This window comes from Falco cherrug, chromosome 8, assembly GCF_023634085.1.
Source record: "Falco cherrug isolate bFalChe1 chromosome 8, bFalChe1.pri, whole genome shotgun sequence".
Lineage (NCBI taxonomy): Eukaryota > Metazoa > Chordata > Aves > Falconiformes > Falconidae > Falco > Falco cherrug.
This window is the reverse complement of record NC_073704.1, coordinates 2,284,023-2,304,496: the sequence shown is the minus strand read 5'-3', so window position 1 is coordinate 2,304,496 and position 20,474 is coordinate 2,284,023. Positions and strand designations below refer to the sequence as shown.

Sequence of the window (20,474 nt, the reverse complement as noted above, 5' to 3'; positions counted from 1 at the left end):
TAAAGACAGAATAACATTTTGGTTTTTAAAACGGAAAGATTTCAAGAAGTTTCTAAATTATAAAACCGTGTAAGTATAGCATAAAATCTGAAAAGGCAGATATTCCGTGCTTTTGTGGATCAGAATACCTCTCCAGTGCGTAAAGATGCATTGTTAGCCATACCTGTGCTGTGAGTGTGTCAAGGGCAGCCAGAGCACTTTCTAAACGAGGCATGGCTTGTGCTAAGTCAGCATCACACTCATCTTTGATAGCTTTTGCAGCCATAGCCTGTTCATTTGCCACAGCTTCATCAGCTTTCACGACTTTTTCAGTTTTGGCTACTTCCAAAGATTCTTTTTGAATTACAACCATCATCTCATCAACCTGCTTGCTAGCTTCCTGTAACTGAGGTTGCAGAGCCTCCAGCTCAGACTGCATCAAGGCTATTTGAGATGTAGCAGAGTTCAGTTTCTCCAAGCCAACTTCGTATCTTCTTTTCATTTTCATGACCTTACTGTAAATAAATAGTACTTTATTATAAACATATGTTATCAGTACTTGAACGCTTAATTCATTGGGATCCATTCTTCAAATTTCTCACCGCTCTGAATAATCCAATGCTCTGCCATTCTTGTCTGATTTGCTCAACAATTAATAAACATACCTCGAATTACATGAGCCATATACCCTGAACTATTCTATCATGTATACTCAGAGATTGGGATATAAATAAATAAGTGGTCACTTATAGTTAAATAAGTGTTTGTTTAGCTTCTTGTTAGCAGGAGCTACAAAATCAAGACGGCACAATAGTAACAGACAAGAAAAGGAGAGGGAGGAGGTGGGGATACACTCATGAAGATTATTAGCTGAGGTGAGGCTTAAATAGGATTAATGTAATTGGGAAAAATAATTTTAGCAGCAGAATGTGGATGGCTCTGGGGACAGCCAAGAGTGTCAGAATCAGGACATTGAAAAGACATTGGATCACTACGTTCAAAACTCTATTCCTTTACTCCTGGCATTTCTTGCCGCAGGCAGTGTTTCACACAGCCTGTTGATCAAATTAAGCACTTGTCTTAACTGTTACGTAGTACCTTATCAATGAGGAGAGGAAAGAAAAAAGAACTTTCCCTCCCCAGCCATGAGAACAGAACAGACACAGATGTGCACAAGCATACAGAGGTCCTTTCTGCACAGGGACAGCTGAACCGTGCCAGCAAGCCAACGACACCCAGCAATCTGGAAGCTGGTTTCCCAGAAGTCATCTTCCCTGCATCCTCCAGAGAACCACAGAGAAAGCAGGCTGCATCAATTACTCTGGTAGCATAATATAGATAAACAACATGTAGCAACATCACCAGGGATGTTAGAAGTGGCCTAATGTATATTTTGAGAGCATCATCAGACCTTTTGTCCAATAAAGAAGCATGTGTCCCAAGAGTACATTTTAACCATCCACCATTCTGTCAATTTAAATTAACTAAAAACAATTCACTTGTTTTGTTCAGATTAGCTATAAGAAATAGAAATTAGTATTTTTGAGGAACTTGAGTTCCCCTAGAAAAGGTCACATTATAAATCCTTACATGCGTTTCTTTTCAAGTAGACTTTTAAAAGTGGAGATCAATTCCAAGTATGAAGTAGGTGTAACATAGTTGTGTCTTTGAAGCTCTGCACGGTATAAGTCTGATAAAGCAATGGTAGATGTATGAAAGCTTTTACACATTTCAATACACCCACTCCGAGTTTCTTCTGACATTTCAACATCTTCCAAGAAGCGAGAAGCAACAGCTTCTAATGCATCTTCTGGCCATGTCTAAAACAAATTCATAAATACCTTTCTCTTACTCAGTACTTCACACTCATAAATCTCAAAACATTTTTCAAAAAGGTACATTTACGCCATTTCATATATAAAGTTAGTGAGGCACAGAGAAATGACTTCATGATGAAAAAGATCATCAAATAGGACAATAATAGAACTGGAAAGGACAGAACTACTTAGGGATTCAGTTCAGTCCCACTGTCTTATTTCATCCAATGGAAACACTTACTAAAAGGAAAATTTCGGATTTTCATTATGTCCATATGTGTGTGTAACTGTCCATGCTCTTCATTTTCAAAATAACCATTAAAGATACAGTACTACATTTTAAAACTTGATGAAATTTAAGTTCTTCAGATTCTCTGTATGATTACATTCTACATCTTAAATATTCTAAGGTCTTTTGCATATAACAGATAGAATAGTTTTATGCAGAGTAGTGGGGAAAAAATCTGCTATTCTGCATGAAAACATGTCTGTATTTTTGACAGGTATTTCAGTTTCAAACCTTTTTGGCACCCTAGATTCTGGTAGTCCTGGTAATAGAAAAAAAAACATTACATATTTAAATTTGCCATGTCCACAGTGCTATGTTCATTCAGTTATACTCTTATACCGCAACCAGACAGTTATTTTCTTGATGATTTTGTATTCAGCCTATACCGGCCTTTATTACAGTAAGAACGATTCTAATTGTGTAAACAATTTTAAACATGAGACTAAGAAAATTCAAGATATTTTTCACTGCCAGCTTCAGCAAAAAAAATTACTTGCTACAAAAAGCACTGAAGTTAGGTTTCCATTGCATTTCTGTTAGAATAACAAGTCCAACAAGAGTTTTGGGTTTACCTGAAACCAGTCCAGCGTGCAGCAGCTGACAAGAGCTGGAAACTGACGAAGGCGGTTACGGAAAGCATCTCCGATGGGACTCATGGCCACTACTATATGAAGCTGATCTCGACAGCGATCAACGAACATGTTAAAAAGAGCGGCAGGACTGCCATCTGTCTGTTTTGTCCTGCTCTGTCGGCAATCTACTTGACGCATTTGTTCACAAATTTCTTGTTTCTCATCTACTGCAAAGAGGTTTGGCACTTCACCTGCATTTAGTAAGTTGTTAATGTCTTCTAAGAATGATTCCTTTTTAATCTGTGTATCTGTGAACAAGAAAACTCCCTGCCTTTCCCCTTCAGTAGATTTTCTTAGTATGGCTTTTAAGTCTTTATGCCACTCATTGACACCGTAACTTTTAGTTATTTCAACCTGAAAAAGGCTGTATTCAGCCATATGGGCTGCTAATCGAGTAAGAGATTGTCGACCACTACCTCCAACACCAACAAGGAGGGCATGGCTGCGAGGCTGTTTCAGAATACGGGAAATCCTACAAATATGCTCTATAGCGAATCGGAACAAGACAAGCTGCATTGGCTTTTTGCTTATGTTATTAAATTCTTCAAGGTGACTCTCTACAACTAATCTCAATTGATCCACATCTCTAATCTCCCTGTATTTAGTGTCCTCTCTCTTAGGGTCATGAAAATCACAAAACATTAAGCTACGCAAATCATCTTCTTCCACTCTGCCATCATTGTTGAAGTCCAGATTCTGGAAGAGTTCATGAAAGTCTTCATGCAAGTGATTTTTCACTACTTCCTGGATAAATCCAACAAGCCAAGCTCGGTCAGGATTATCCACCAAGCGATCATAATACACTCTAAGAACCTGCATAATAAAAATGTAGTTCTTTTAATAGTTGTTTCTGCTCCTGCTCCTGAATGTATACTTCTTTTACACAAGATAAAACAAATACAGTTCTGAAAAAGGCTTCAAAATATAAATTATCTTAAACTTCGCTTCACAGAAAAAAACAAAACAGACATTTAGAATTAATTCAAAAAGCTGAGCCGAGTAATATTACTTCTGAAGTAAAGTGAAAATTCATACAGAAATACATACACACACATATATAGATACATATTTATAAACATCACTACATAAATGCATTAAAAGGCTGCTGCAAAGAGGAAGGGAACATGTTGGTCTTTGCACTACACCCAGATAGGACAAGTGACGGGTTTATATTTCAAGAAAGAGGACTGCAGCTGGAACAACATAGTGAAGAACACGAACAGATTCCCTTGAAGTATGAACACCCCTTCATCCTTAGAGAACTGTAAGAAATTTTTAGAAAAAAACACTTCAAAAGTTACTGCAGTTCCTTTCTTTATGTGATCCTGCTTTGGGGAAGGATGATGGGCTAGATGATCACCAAGAAAGAGGAGGGGAAAAAAAAGAAAAAGAAAAAGATAGGGACCAAACTTTAAATCACTCAAAATTTCCAGTGACCCAGGACTACTTGCTGTTCTTCTCACTGTTCATTTAGGTTTTTTTGAAGGAAGGAGAGAAGAAATGGAAAGGACTGTATATGCATTCAAAGCAGCAGAGACTACATAATCACATGAAAGTGAAGGTATCAACAATCAAGTTGTCTACTAAGATATGATTCACACTTTGAAAAAGTCAGATTTCCTCTGCCCATACAGTATACAAAATCCTTTCTCAGGAGTGTGACACTAATTCACAGCTATTAGCCAATACGAGATGGCATTGCAAAAAGAATTCACAGTTTTTTCTTATTTATAATAAATATCATTTCTTAGTATTAGGTAATTTACCTCATGAACCCAGAGACGTTTTATCGATCCTGGAGAGTCTGTTGTTTCAGGCCTCGACAGGCAAACACCTTGAATTACACGTGAAAAGTCGCGGAGATTGAACAAATAGTGAGATTTGGCTGGGGTAGGAAGCAGATTCTTCATAGTTTCTTTATACACATGCATGGTTCCGTTAATTATTTCTGAAGTCAGTTCTACGTATTGTGATGGAAAGCTGTAACTGACAAGTTATAAAAGGTGGTTAAAAGAACAGAATTATTTTCATAATTTCATCACACTAGCATGTGACTAAATAAATAATATTATATATATACACTGATTTACTTATAACTTCGTGCCAATTTTTACCTTCTATGATTACACTTCCTCACATGCAGTTTTACAAACCTTATTTCTCTCACTAGATTAACACTGCAAATCAAATCTAGTAACTGTGGAACATGCTGACAAATTTGGCTATGTCACACAGCTAATTATACCCTTTTTAACCCCCTCATTTTGATGACTAACAGCAGCAACAAAGAAGTCAGGTCAAATAGCCCTTGCTGTCCTCTGGGAACTCTCTCCCTGAAAGGGTCAGAAGCTGCCACGTCACAAACTTGGTCTGGAAACAGGGTAGGAGCATCTTTTGGGGCTTAGCTGTCAGAATGGATAGACAATGGAAGTTGAAGTCCATTTTTAATAATGGATTTAAAAATTATGCAGCACTGTAAGGCCAAAGAAAGAGTAAGCCTTCTCAAACCAGAAGAAATTTAAGAGCAGTTTCCAGTTCAATTTTTTTAATGACTAACCAAATTCTATTCTTATTTATTATATATCAAAGAATACTGCATTACAGAAATATCTCAGCTAACTTAATTAGCCTCAACTAATATAAACCTCTGTTAGAAACTTCAGAACAAGAACTTTACTATTGGAGTATTTTAAGATAAGCCCTACTTCTGCTGAGTAATGAGTAACTCCAAAAGCACAGGATACAAAAGATTGTAACTTCTTTTCAAGAGCACTGTCCTACCAGCACATCTCGGAGACTTCCTAGTACCATAATTTAAACACTGACTTTGATTTTTTCCAATACACAGAGGTCACTTACCATACTGTTAGATGCCAATCTAAGATTCTGGAAAAAATTGTGTACATCGATTCATCATCAAACTCATTGATAGTAACTGTATTGAAGTGTCGCAGGAATCGTGGTGTTACTGGGTTTCGACCACCACCTAAATATTAGAGAGCATTAACACTATAACTAACAGAAAAACTCAAAATAGAATCGTACAAGCCTAGCATTTTTTTTCCCTAATAGTCATCTTTGATTCGGCTAGGAGTCTCACATTGACAAGTACCACACCTTGTCATAAACCCAATGAAAGCAGCACGCAGTTCTGTGTCAACCTGCTCCTGTAACCAACAGTCTGTAAAACACACATTGAAACCATCAACTTAGAGATAGATAGATTTGACACTAATTTAACTATGCTTCTGTTATGAAAGAAAAATTCTTATAAACTTCAAACCCATGTTCTTGATTTTCAAAGCGTTACAATGAAAGAAGCCTCTACAAGTAACGCTGTATACTTTATTCAATTTAAATTTTATCCCAGTTCTAGAGTTAGTAGTTTGTATGACTTCGTTGTGATTTGGACAATGAAGCTATGGATGGAGATAAGGGGATGTAAAACAGAAAATAACTGGATACTTGCTCTTCTGTTTGGATTCAGGGTTAAGCTGCTGCACAAGTGTGTTCAACCCCCTTAGAGCAGCGAATCGGAAAAAAAGTAGCTGAAAAGTAGGCAATTTACCATCCCTAACATCAGGAGCACAGCTGATAGCAACCAAATTAGCACGGTGAGTTCTTTTAAAACACATGACTCTCAGGCATGACCCTGGACTAACGAAACTAAAAGACCCCTGGCCTGGAGCTGCCCCCCCCAGCCACCTGGCACTGCAAGCAGCACTGGTGACTGCCAGGTTGAACCGCGCAGGCACTGCCACCGCCTGCTGAGGAATCTCAGCACGTCATGCTGAACAGGCCAGTTATGCATCTACTCCCTTCTACCCCAGCTAAGGTCATCTCTCAGACACAGCAGTTTACAATGCTTCTTGGAGTTTACATGTGCACAACATTACACAAGTCACTGGGATATAAATATGAATTTTACCCAAGACAATACTTTCCTAACATAAATTTTAAAACTGACTTTAACAAAACAGCTTTAAACATTCTTTAAATAGCTTAATATTTGCTTCAATAGTACTATATACAAGTACAGAGTCCAGATTTTCATTTCTAATTAGATTTTTTTAAAAAAATTAACATAGGCTGGAAAGGAATATATAATTTTGTAAGTCCTGGAAGTAGCTCCTTGTACATAGCTACTAAAATAAATTCTTCACCCTGAAGCTGAATTGAGACATTTGACACAAATAATTAGGACCATAACTTGTACATCTGATCGGTCCATTTTTCACCATTTAATCAGAAGAGGACTGGAACAAAAAAACTGACATGAACTTATCCTGGGAAAGCAAATTTGTCCCAATTTCAGAGCAGCTGAAAGTCACTTCTACACTATCACCCTGAAACAGGAATGTGGCATGAAGGATGCTTTACAGAAAAAGCACCTCCAAGAACTGGCTATTTCTGATGTTAAAAAAAAAAAAGTTGTGCAATTTAAGTTATGCCAGAACATATTACAAGTCCTGACTTCACCTAAGCTTTAGGAAAATGAACATGTAAAATTTTAAAATTATTTCACAGTCTCCTCCTCATTTATTCCACAGACTGACATTTAGATCAAGTGCCCTGAACCATGGATGAACACTGCCCCCAGTTTAAAATGATTCCAAGAAGCAGTTTTGCTTCTCTAGGAAACCAGCTATGTGGAACAGCAGTGGACCCCTACCCCACAGGCATGCACCACCCTCCCAAACACAAAAGCAGTATCAGCAAAGAAGAACCAGCATGTTCGTGTGTGTAAACAACTCTACAAAAGAAAGGAGGAAAGTCCAGGGAGGCTGAAGTAGAAAAAAGAAGGAAAGCTCTGATCGCAGCCTGACTGCACACTGTAAATGTGCTCAGCTATGGCAAAGTTTTTAGGCGGTATGGGGCAGACACAGCTCTGCATAAAAGAAATTCTGTTTCATGCTTCCTGCTGTAGGGAAGGAAACAGATTCTTTAAAAACAAACATAACTGCATTAAAGAAACATTAATTGTTCATTTCAACTGATAAAATCTGCTAGACAACTTTTTTTTAACTACATAGCTGTTGTGGTTTAACCCCAGCTGGCAACTAAGTACAGCTGCTCACGCACTCCCCCCTCCTCCCGGTGGGATGGGGAAGAGAATCAGAAAAAAGTGAAACCTGTGGGTTGAGATAAGAACAGTTTAATAGAAAGTAAAATATAATAATAAGGAAAATGAAAAAGGGAGAGGAATAAAAGCCAAGAAAAAACAGTGATGCACAATACAGTTGCTCACCACCCGCTGAGGGATGCCCAGCCAGTCCCCGCGCAGTGACCGGTGGCCCCCACCCAACCCCCACCCCCAGTTTATCTGCTGAGCGTGGCGCTCTGTGGTGTGGAGTAGCCCTTTGGCCAGTTCGGGTCAGCTGCCCTGGCTCTGCTCCCTCCCGGCTTCTTGTGCCCCTCCTCGCTGGCAGCCTGGGGAACTGAAGAGCCCTTGGCTTGGGGTAAGCGCTACTCAGCAACAACTACAACATCCGTGTGTTGTCAACATTATTCTCATCCTACATCCAAAACGCAGCACTGTGCCAGCTCCCAGGGAGAAAATTAACTCTGTCCCAGCCAAAACCAGGACAATAGTTTGCATAGTCAATGTGTATGCAGGCTATCAGAAATGTGACAACCTTGGTACATCAGATACTTTACTACTTCTTTTTGGCCAAATAAAGTACAATAAAGAACATCAGTTAGTGCTATTTAGAAAAGTTCTGAAGAAGAATAAAATTGACTGAAGGCCAATGGAGGGTCTCATTAGAGCAAAGGGACTTTGCTAATACTTTGCAGATAAATCCTTGTCTTCCTGAAAAGCAGTACTTCTTCCTGGCAGGCTTGTGTAGTCTCTCTGCTGGTCCTCACCCGCTCTACTACAGCTGCTGTTCACATTTCCTTCAAGGAAAAGGGCTCCTTGAGCCCCATCCCTAGCCATAAAGACCCAAATTGTCATAAAACAGGAAAAAGCATACAAGACACATCTCTTACCTGGTGGTTCCATCGCACACATAATCTGAACATCTACAAGTTTAATCACTGAGCAGTCCTTAAGGTCGTACCAATTCCCGTGATCTAACCACTGCCGTAGTAACTCAACAGGTGGCTGCGCACCATAGACCTCTCGCGCTGGCATATTAACATCATCTACAAATACAACCTGAAAAGACAAACACAAAGGATTTTGCATTTATTTATTTTACTGAATATATGCCACTATTCTGCTTGATTCTCAAAATGCTCCACATCAATTCACTCCCATTAAAACTAATGGGAGTAATACACATAAATACATGTATTTAAAAGCAGACCTAAGCTCTTGATGGAGTTGCTGCCGAGTTAAATAAAAGTAACTGTGTCACTCTAAAGCCATCACAAAACACACCTATAGAGGAGAGAAAAAACGATGCTTGCCTTATTATTGCTGAGTGTATTTAATGAAACACAGTAAACTAATACTTGCTATTTAAACCTTACTGTGCTACTTACATAGCTTTCCTTGGAAAAAAGATGGAGTCAAGAAGACCCACAAGAATTTCAAACTTTAGTGAGACTATGGTTCTCTTTTTAAATCTGTTAAAACATTACATCTTTCTTGGCACTGCTGTTCCTAAAGTATAGGCCCCTGCTGATCAGGAAATGTCTTCACACAACAAAGCTAATGCAACTGATTCAAGTTCTAGAGAGAAATTTATGCATTTTATCCTCCTTTCTTCTCATTCTTTAACCAATACAGAGTAGAAATTTGGTCAAAAGAAAAACAGGTTAAATCACAGGCCTTGTATCTTATCTAGCACTGCAATTTGGGAGACATACTGAAATGGTTTGAAGTGCTCTTGACTGATACAGATCAAGACAAAATTTATCCCTAAAAAGTATCTTTACGTTTTTAAGACTGGGCTAAAATACATCTTAAAAGAATAGCCTGGAGAGAGGCAGGGGAAGACCATAAAACACTTTAAATGGTATTTCCTTAAGAAACTTCTACCATTACATGTTTTACTCTTGATAATAACCATTTATTAAATAATATCTAGAAAATAAGAAAAAAAAATAAGACTGCAAATACCACAGGTCTATAGGCATCCTAAAAGTGCCAGTATTAAACCATACACATTATAATTGCATTGTAAACTTAATGATTTAAAAAATTTTCCTTAGAAGCTAAATTCTTCCTTAATCTGGGTTAAAAAAAAAAAAAAAAAGATGAAAGAAACTCCTTAGATTTTAATTTTCACTCATTGAACTCTTCCAGACAGAGGAGAAAAGGATTTTCTCATTGGAAAAAAAAAAGAAAAAAAAAAAAAAGAAAAAGAAGTCTACTCTTAATATCCTTCCTGAGTTTCTGATTACTCAAGAGTTCCATTGATCTTTAACGGTTTGGGTTTGGCAGGCATCAGTGATAAAAGATTCAAATGCCCTTTAACTCTTCCAAAACCATTGAACTACCCAGGCTGGAAGGAACCTCGGAGTTTATCTAGCCCAGCCTCAGGCTCAACGCTGATTTCTCAACAATGATTTCAAACCAGTAACAAGCTTAGCCATACAGAACTCTTATCTCAAGGATAATATCACAAAATATGGAGGGAGACATATGGCAATGCTTTTCACAGTTATTCAAATCATTTTTTTCTGTTAATTAAAACAGTATACATATTACTGGGAGAAGGGAGAAAGAAAAGGAGAGACATGAGGAACTAAATTAGAAGAACTAGAACTTTGATAGTTTATTTCAAATTGAGTATTCTTTCCTGATTATCACCTGTGAACAGCTGAGAAAATAATGCATTTACATCTTTGTATTTAAACATTTATTTACATACAGAAATATAACAGTTACCATTCTTTTCCCAAGAGGAGGTCCAAAAATTCCTCTTCTCCTTTTGTCCAACTTGGACATAACAATATTCTGAGTCTGAGCTGCTGTAGTTTGTGCTGAGAAGTTAATGAGCAGTGGCCTGTAGACTTCTTTATTCAAATTTTTTAAAAGAAAATTCTGGTAAGATTATGAAGAAGAAGAAGTTAAACTAGAAATATAGATAAATTTTATAACACTTAGCAAATGGCAATCAAGACAGACATTTATGGATCATTTTTATTTCTTTTAAAATGCTACAGTAATTTATCTCTAAAAGAACTCTAATAATATTTCATCAGTAAACCAATATGCTTGAATAATTTAAAAACATATTAAACTTGCCAGAGAAAAATTTATGTCTCCAATAGAGACATTTTCACATTTTGAAAAAAATAAAATCTACCTAGTGTACTATATAAATTCAGTATGTTAATATTTTGCACACACAACACTTCATAGTACTAATTAGAGTTGACGCACATTGCCTGTACTAATCCACACCCACATTTGCAAACGTATCCAGCGGTCCAAACATTTATGCCTAGCCTTGAAGAGCTGTCAGGAATATTTCTTTTGGAGAGCACAGCAAGAGTATCTGAAGATAAGCTTTACCATGAAGCTTTTGGCAGTACATTGTAACGGGAACTACCTTCCAAAGTCCCTTACATCAGCTGCAATTTAATCTCTGGGAGAAATCTGGATCCAAGTCAGCATTTCAAGTATGACTGAAAAGGACTCATTTCTTACCCACGACCAAGTAAAATAAAACCACAGGGGAAGACACCCTTCCACCCTTCCAGCAGTTGCTACAGAGCATTACTGCATATAAAGTAATGTCTCTAAAGACTAGTCTAATCTCTGCCAACCACTGCCGAGACCATCACCATACAGTTTTCTCAGAAGAATGTTTGATCTCTATCCTTGAAGGAAAAATCTGAGCTGCTTCACAAAAATGTACAATGACACCTTAAGGAAACTATAGAGCAGTGTGACTTAATGGCCCTGTTTCTTTTATCCTTTTTATCAGTTCTGAACTCTGAAGAAATATAATTTTCTTATATATCACGCCAGTAATGAACCGGGCAGTAGAAAGTAGTCATATTCTTCATTATCAACAAAGGTTTACTTATGCTTTATTACATTTCTGAGATCAGTACTCCAGGAACAGTCTCTTATGAACAGATCTTCCAGTCTTAGCATTTATTTTCTTCAAAAGTATTTCAGAAAAGTAACTTAAAACCAAAACTAAGTTTAGTCCTTAGTCAGTAACTTCACCATTAATTTTTATCACACAAAAAGAAGGAAAGTAACAGATTCAAGACCATAAAGTCAGATTTATTTTATCTGCTTACATAACTCCCAAGGTTTGCCCCCTCTGCAAAATAATTGCGTGTGCCCAGGCTTCATGCTGACTGCACTGGAGCAACCAACAGAAGCAACATCCTCTACAAAACAACATATTGAAGGAAAAAAAGAACAAATAAAAGCACTTTCGTGCTGCTGCTCAGAGGAATGACTTCTCTCTTCCGAATTACTTTGAGACTCTCATTAGCTAAAAACACAATGGCTTTGCCATATCTCCACTCACATATGCCCTTTTTGCCTCAAAAGTACACTTTCCCACAGATCTAGATGGAACCCAGTGAAAAATGCTGAATTTGGAAATCCTTGTAAGTGAACCTCAAAAGCATGAAGGTTCTACTAGCACAGTTCCATTGCCTGTCAAGGCTCTAATAGTCTCCCAGAAAGATGGATGGTATCAGCATTTAACCCATAGTATCTGTCAGATCTGTCTGAAGAATTAAAATTTATCTAAAAATGTGATCTCGACCATTAGAATAATTTTCTGTATTACCCATATTGTTATCTTAATAGCCCCATGACAAAATTAAAATGAACAAAGCATCACAGGGTGACTGAAGATGAAAAAAGGGAACACTCCATCCCAAAATAAGGACTCAGTTATTTCAAAAATGTAGTAAAATCTGCTTTCACTTTCTGCTTTCACAGTCTGACTTGTTCCTTTAGACCGAAAACGTAATATTTGTACACATGGAAAGAATAAGTTGCCCATAATTTTATCTCCTAATATCCAACAATTAATGTCTCATTTTCCTTTTCTAGAAAAGTTATCGATTTGGTCCTCATTTTACCCCTTTCATAACTATGGCTAGTGTCAATATTAAAAGTACTTACAGTAATATAGGCACTTTTCCCAGTTCCTGTTGGTCCCACAAACACTGAAGGTTTCTGATGCACTGTCAACAATTCCATCAATGCCATGTATCGAACAGTATCCAGAGTTGGTACAATTATTTCATTAAACATCATATCTTGAGGTACAGGAGGAGTTGATTTGAGTGTCTCCACCCAGGGCTCCCAAATTCCTGCTCCCTATTTCAATTTATACGAAAGTCATATATTTATTATAAACTGGAAAAAACACCATAGGACCAATGGAAATAGAAAAATCTAAATTCTGTGACTTAACAGATGGGGTTATCAACCAATGTTCAGAAGGATTAAAAAATAATTTCATAGTTTGTTTCAGAATGCAATGCTATCAGTTTCAGAGTACCTCAAAACATAATGCCTGTGCATGAAGCAGGCAACTACTGAACCACAAAGGCTTAATTTTACCTTGTGTTACCTGTACACATGCTTACACATATGTAATGGAAAAATACATATATTTATATATACATTATATATAGTATATAAATATGTAATAAAATAGGAAATTGCTGTATAAATTTAATCACTAAACCTAAAAAAGCATCATCAGCCTTTTCACAGGTTCTCATTCATAATAAATACCTCCAAACTACGGGAATTTGAGGGCAGGTTAATTTTCATGCTGAAGCTCCACAGCAAAGCTTTGTCTTTTAGATCCACCTACTACAGGAGCCTTAAAACAAGTCAAAACTCTCCAAGAGTAAATTAATATACAGAGATTTTTAAAATTCCTAAACAGCCTTGAAACAACTGTATGTTCTATCCTAGCCCAAAAACAATCCACCTTGAGATAAAAGTCACATGAAATTCCTAGAGGTTGATCTCCATTGAAGTCTTTCTTAGAGGGGGCATATTCCCACCTCTGAACACAAAAACTCCTTTTCAGGAACATGTTTTTATGGATTATGATAAGAAGACACAAAGCCTTTACTGCTGATTGAAATCTCAGCCACTTTCCTTGGCAAGACGCAAGAATCACGCATGACCTGAAATCTAGACACAAGTAATTCTCACTGTACTGCAACAGGACTTCACAGGAACGACCAACTCAAAACCAAGGTACGTTTATTTTATCTTGGGAGTCTCTGGAGCACACCAGATCCAGTGTTTGAAGTTTTCATCTCCACTGGGAGAGATGCATTATGGATCCACATCTTAATCCCCAAAAAAAGAGCAGAGAAGAAGAGGCAGAGAGAGTTATGTAATGAGAGTATAATAATGAGTAATGAGAGAATTATGGCCTAAAGTATTTCAAGTGCTTCTTCCTCAACCTAAGAAAAAGGCTGAAACCCAAAATAAAATAAACTTGCAAGAAATCAATATTTTTTTTTTAAATAAAAACCAACTAAACACCCCTCCCCCCCCAACTGGTTAAGATTTGCTGCAAACTTGTTCTGCCACAGTAGCAGTTCTGGTAACCAAAACGTCAGGCCATGGCGCTGCAAGTCGCAGCCAGCACGCTAGACCATCACCAGCTCGCAAGGAGGGATGTCTGGCTATCCAGTGGTACACGCAGCAGGCAGCAGAACCAAATCTACAGTAACAATACACACCTTGTACCATACATAAACGATTACTTCAAAACGGAAGTTTTTTGCAGTCCTCACCTTTTTGACAAACCGATAATCATAAATTGTTCCTTCTGTTGGAAATGGGACTGTGAAAGCTTTTGAAGGCTGCTGATCAATATTCCTCAACAATCTGTATCGCTCCCTTGTCTCCTTGCTAATTGGTCCATTAAACATTTCTCGCACAACTCCATCAAACTTCAGTCTATCATCTTCTTTACAGCTAGCTCCTACAGACCATATCAGTGAAAACAAAAAAATACCCTAGAGTTGGAAAAAAACAAAATGTAATTTCAGTACCTGCATATTACCAAGTTCTCATTCACTGAAGTCAGAGATACTTGCCACAAATCACAGTGTAATTACATTGGACCAACTTGATTTTATGCATATAGTATGGACCATGCTGCTGGTAAAACAGAACACCATTATGCTTTCAGCATCTGCTCACCTCTGCTGGGCAGCAAAATGCCTGACCTGCCCAGCTCAAAGCCATTCATTTGAGAAAGTTCAAGCAGACTGCTTTTTATTCCAGAACAATTTAGATTATCTTTCTGTTATTCAAAGGCCTATCTCATACAGTGATAGCTATGTCTGTTAACAGCGCTTTCCTTGAATTGTAATTGCTAGATAGCACTGATATAACTAGTAATAACCTCAGATATCAGAAACCGGAGCATCATATACAATTTCAGCCGGTTTGTATAAAATGCATTAAATTTATATGAAGACATCAAACACATCAGACTCAATTATGTATCAGTGATAAAGAATGTAATAGTATTTTCCTCCATGGACATGACAAAGTATGTATTCCAATTACAAAATACAGGTTTTATTGCCTGTGAAGTCCATTTCACTAAAGCTTGGTTTGGAATTCCCTGTTCTGTCGGTTAAACTGCCTACCTCAAGCCAAGAGAAAATATCATGGTCATTCATAGCTTTAACTTTGGCTTCATCAGCAAATTCATCCATCATGCAGTCCATCAAATTCATTAATGATCGAATTAAGTTTGTATCTGAAGTAGGAGACAGTTCCTGAGAAGAAAGAAACGCTCCGTTGCAGCTGTGTTTTAACTCTGAAAAGAGATTTCTAGATGGTACAGGATTTTTCCCCCTCACTGTGAAGATTAAAAGAGGTGCAGGATAAATGTGTATAAAATACACTCAGAAGCAGTTAAAACAATACGCTGCTCACAGCCTTTCTACAGCTGTTTCTACAAAGTTATAAATATAAATTAATACGGTCCAAACAAAACAATTTGTTCCTCTGTCACTTGGAAGTGAAACTAATTCATACACTTAGTGTCTCGGAAAAGTTCTTTATCCTACCTTCGTGTATTTCCTAATAAACTCAAGACAGAGTGGAACCATTCTGTCAAACAGGCCTATTATAAATTCTTTATGCACAGAGTTGATTCCTGAATGCATTGTGTTTATCCAAGACATCATTAATGGCCTCCAGCCTAACATATGGGGCTCCATATAGATCATACCACACCTTGAAACCTAAAAATAAAGAAACAAACAGGTGCAACTCATCTTACACAATCTCCAAAATTTTTTTCCTATCTACCAGAACTTAAAATAACATTCAGTGTTACAACATATAGTTCTTAGGATTATTAGAAGCTGGTATAAATGTACAGTGGGGTTCTGTGAGCCCTGAGACAGGGAGGTTTCCAACCCAGCTTTATTCCTTCAGCCAACAGGAGACCTAACGTCAAAGACAGATCTTCCTCTTGAATAGAATTAATTCCCAACAGTAAGGTCTCAATAAAAAAAAATAATAAATTAATACAGTGCCTTATTAAATATTAACATCACTTAATTTTGAATTGTTTTATATACTTTTTTAAGTAAAAAGTCATTCCCAGTATGACTATACAGATATTTTCTTCTGTTACATTATTATCTGAATCTCTATTCATACTTAAGAGAAAAGTCTGGTATTCCATTAAGTGCCATCAGCATCAGAAAAAATAGGCGTGATAGATATAGAGAGATGCCAGAAAACCAGTGATTGTTGTTTTTACCCGAATTTGTCTGGGAGATTAAAGATTTGCACATGAATAATTTTATTTTTCTTGTCAGATACTTGCAAGGGTTGGACTCTAAACAGTTACAGGGTCTTCCGTACATGCAATTTACATTACATTTGTATGTTTATGCAATTTGTCACATCATATTGTAAGATTATTAAAAACTTGAACAAGAAAACCAAGCTACAAGGTTCTTAATTTTAAACGTATATCAAAGAAATACAAAAAAAATTTACTATTTTCAGGTAAGTATATTTTTTAGAATTAGAATATATATCACAATAATCAAACACATTTTTAATCAGTCTTTCAGACAGGTACTTACAGTTGCAGGCGAAGCAACTTCTAAATCCATTGGTTCAAAAATAAGGCTCATTTGCTGTGACATTTTGATGATCTCTCCACTCATAAGGCACAACTTTTTATTATCGTCAAGCACAGTATTCATATTCTCAATCCATACTGCATCCACTGGTCCATCAAAAACCAGCCATTTTCTATCTGGAGTCTGGGTTGCATAAAATATTTTCAATCAAATATTAGTAATTTATTTTATTACATTTACTTTAAAGTAAGTATTTTAGATCTAAAGTTATTTTCCACAAAACAATAACTGAAAGCCCTCGGAGCACAGAGTTGTATTCACATGCAGTTTCTGAAATCACAATCTACATTCACAATTTAGTTCTATAACTTTAAAGCATATGAAACAATTAACTATAGAAAGGTTAATATCTTTGACTGGTTTCCTGCAGTAACACTTGCAATACAATACACTGCTCTGGTAAACTGCAACATAGTCCAATATTTTGACTTACCACACAGTGAGATTGTTAATACCAATTACTACTCATCAGTAACACCTACCACACACTTACCATGGAAGTCAACAGAACTAACTAAAGGAATATGGCCTACCTAAATGCAGTATGTCTGGGGGTTTTTAACAATGTAAGCAAATTGTCATAGGTATTCATCACATTTCTTACAGGAAAACACAAAGCAGTTGTGCGGTTCTGCAAATATTATTACAGATGGTGAACTTTGCAGTGATCAACTTCAATATGCTATTAGTTTATTTAAGTTTATAGGGGCAAAGAGTCCCATACTGCAATCACAAGCAAAAAAAGTCAGGTATCTGTCAGACAGATACACCTTTTATTATATGCAGTGAAAATATTTCAGTGGATTTTAATGGAACGTCAGCCATAAGGCACACTCACTATTTTCTTTCAAAATAAACGTCAAAATGCCCACATACCTAAACAGCAAAGATCTGGGCCACAATCAATACAAAATAAGGGACGACAACATGGTAGAAAGATTAAATATTCATCTATTTATAACATACACACACACAAAAAGCCCATTTATCTTCACACAAGGAATTCTGAAACACAAAACTTAATTCACCAGCTTCCAGAAAGTACTTTGCACGGCACACACTACAATCAAGCCAAACTGCAGTCTCTGCATTCAAATGATTAAACACATGAATCCCACAATGGCTGTGCAAACAACATGGAATTAGAATTTAAAATTTATAATTTGAAAAGCCATTTCTCAAAATGCTCTAAGCCTGTTAAGCACTTACTGGCGAAGAAGCAAATTCTCTGAAGCTCACTGCTAGTACCCCATCTGACCATTCATGTGACACAGGATCAAACTGTCCATATAGCTGACCCATTGTTATGGATTTGGGATTTAAAACAGTTATCTGAACTTTGTTTTCTTCCATCAGCCCCTGAAGACACAAAAGTAACAGAATCTGTTAACACCAAACATGCAATTTATTATGCCATGTTTTATTTTGAATTTTACAGTTATAATTAAATCTTCATAAAAATTTCATCAGTTTACAGCAGGAAGGACATTACATGTTACACTTGAAAGATGGTTTACAAGTGTCTGAAGACAATTACTGAAAATTTATCCTATGTAGTTGGAAAGTTAATTTTAATATGAACAGTGGCTTGATAAATGATTTTTTTTCTTTTGCTTTCTTTCTTTTTCTTTTCTTTTCAATGTTAGTGAACTGGACATTAGGTAGTCAATAAGGAGACCCAAGTTCTACTCTTATACTTAGAGGGATTTCAGCAATCCAAGCCCTTTTTTCTCTCTATGCCGTTTTTCCCATGTTTAAGGAATACATGTAACTGCCTCGGTAAATTTCTGAGATTGATGTTAAAACGACATTACAAAGTTGGTTTGGGTTTTTGATTGGGGTTTGGTTGTTGGGGTTTTTTTTACTTAAACTATGTAAAAATATCTAATTTTGTTTTTTGATTAAAATTAAATCAATTATTTTCTTCTCTCCACCTGACTACATACTGCACGCTGCTCACATCAGAGATGAGGTGGTGGAGAACCACTGTTCCACCGGAATGAAACAAGCAAAGGTGACAAACTGCACTCATTTGAACACCTACTTACTAAAGCCTTAAAATATAGGAATGTCTACCCCTGATTTAAGCAAAAAACCCCACTTTCTTCCAAAAGCAGCCCTCTTGTTTATGCATTTTAACTGAGAAACCAGGAGTCTGACATCATTTCATGCCTGTTCTGCCTGCTTTCCTCCCACAGGCAGACATAATCTTTCTTTGTTTCCCATCATGAAATGTAAAATGCAGGCATTTAATATTTCAAAGAAGAAACAAGTATGTTTATAAAAAAGTATGATTACAACTTTGTTTTCTGATGGTTTGTCTTGAATTATAATTCATTCTAACATACTTTTTTATTTCATACAGTGAATATTCACAGGGAAATGTAATACTTAAGGAAAGGGAAAATGGGTAACAACTTCTTGGAAAGAGTTGTAAGCTATCTGAACAGTGAACACATAAGTATGTCAAAAATCAACTTAAACCCTGAGTACAGCAACTTCATCACAGCTGCCCAGCCAAAAAGTGAAAACACTGCTGAAATAACAAAATTTTAGATTTAGAATCTTCAAGATTTGCATGTACAATTTTGTTCTGTATTATTTCTGTTAGCAGCTTCTTACCTCATTCATCACAGATATATCCTTCTCACCTTAGCCACCACAATGCCCCCTAATAACAAAATTCACATATAGTCCCAATAGAGCTGCTAGAGCTCCCAGAACTAAACACTGATCAGTTCAGATCAATGAGATTTTCTTCAAAACAGTAAAACACCTCCAGCAAAAGCAATTATTATCATCAAAATGAAATTTTGTTGATTAGTTGGATAACTGTTCTTTTTTCGGGGGGTGGAAGCTCCAATAGCTGTGATGGCCATTAAATTAATCATTAGAGTTGATAGAGAAACTGAGCTAACAGGGAGAAAATAATCAGACAGGTTTCTTGTTCTACCATGTAACTTTTTCCTTAACAGACAGAAATGGGAAGGAGTGGACAAGGATTCACTGAATTACAAGGAAATGCAGAAAGTTACATACCTTTTTATTGGAATGACAGGCAGGAACAGAATTTGTCCTACATACCTAAAGCAAAAGCTTCACAATGTAAACTATAACATGGGAAGCAACTAGGCTTTTAATAAACAACCCTAAGAACAGAGTTCTGTTTGACAGCATCACAGAAAGCCCAGCCAGCCTAGTCTTCCTGATATCAGCACAAAAATACAAGGCGCCTGCCTAAAGATCACCATTAAGGAAATGAAACAATTTTGCTAAGGTGGTTGGTTGCATGTTTCCAGTCAGCCAGCCTGAAGAAATTCCGTGTCCTGAAGATCTCTTATGCTTCATGGTTATCACTATTTTACTTTGGGGGTGCCGGGAGTTCACCAAGTAGGCCAGTCACCTCTCAAGCCTCAAATCCCAATCACTTCATTTCAGAAACAGCTACAAAAGTGCCTTGTATTGGGTTTACGTTTCATCCTAGCAGATGAGATTGGACTAAATCTAGAGGTTCTCGGAGCACAGAATACTAAGGACAATAACTACGGTTAGATTATTCTGCAAAAGCCTCCACAGCCCAAGTGGCAGGATTCCAGAGTACCCATGTAATATACTGATGGCTTGAATTTGAGCAAGACTTGGTATAGCTGTACTACTGGACCACTGAAA

The 20,474-nt window shown here is 36.9% G+C and overlaps 1 protein-coding gene across 1 annotated transcript in view; it reads right to left on the bottom strand.

The window, feature by feature from the left end:
- DNAH7 (dynein axonemal heavy chain 7) overlaps window positions 1-20,474 on the bottom strand; it is a 111,673-nt gene that overhangs the window by 42,849 nt on the left and 48,350 nt on the right. The window contains exons 30-42 of the mRNA XM_055719207.1: window positions 18,015-18,164; window positions 16,746-16,928; window positions 15,711-15,887; window positions 15,285-15,416; window positions 14,418-14,642; window positions 12,772-12,969; window positions 10,558-10,713; window positions 8,709-8,877; window positions 5,577-5,703; window positions 4,484-4,703; window positions 2,658-3,530; window positions 1,570-1,799; window positions 164-494 (exon numbers count right to left, since the gene is read on the bottom strand). Coding sequence (XP_055575182.1) covers window positions 164-494; window positions 1,570-1,799; window positions 2,658-3,530; window positions 4,484-4,703; window positions 5,577-5,703; window positions 8,709-8,877; window positions 10,558-10,713; window positions 12,772-12,969; window positions 14,418-14,642; window positions 15,285-15,416; window positions 15,711-15,887; window positions 16,746-16,928; window positions 18,015-18,164 — 3,171 coding nt within the window. The remainder of the gene's footprint in view (window positions 1-163; window positions 495-1,569; window positions 1,800-2,657; window positions 3,531-4,483; window positions 4,704-5,576; window positions 5,704-8,708; window positions 8,878-10,557; window positions 10,714-12,771; window positions 12,970-14,417; window positions 14,643-15,284; window positions 15,417-15,710; window positions 15,888-16,745; window positions 16,929-18,014; window positions 18,165-20,474) is intronic.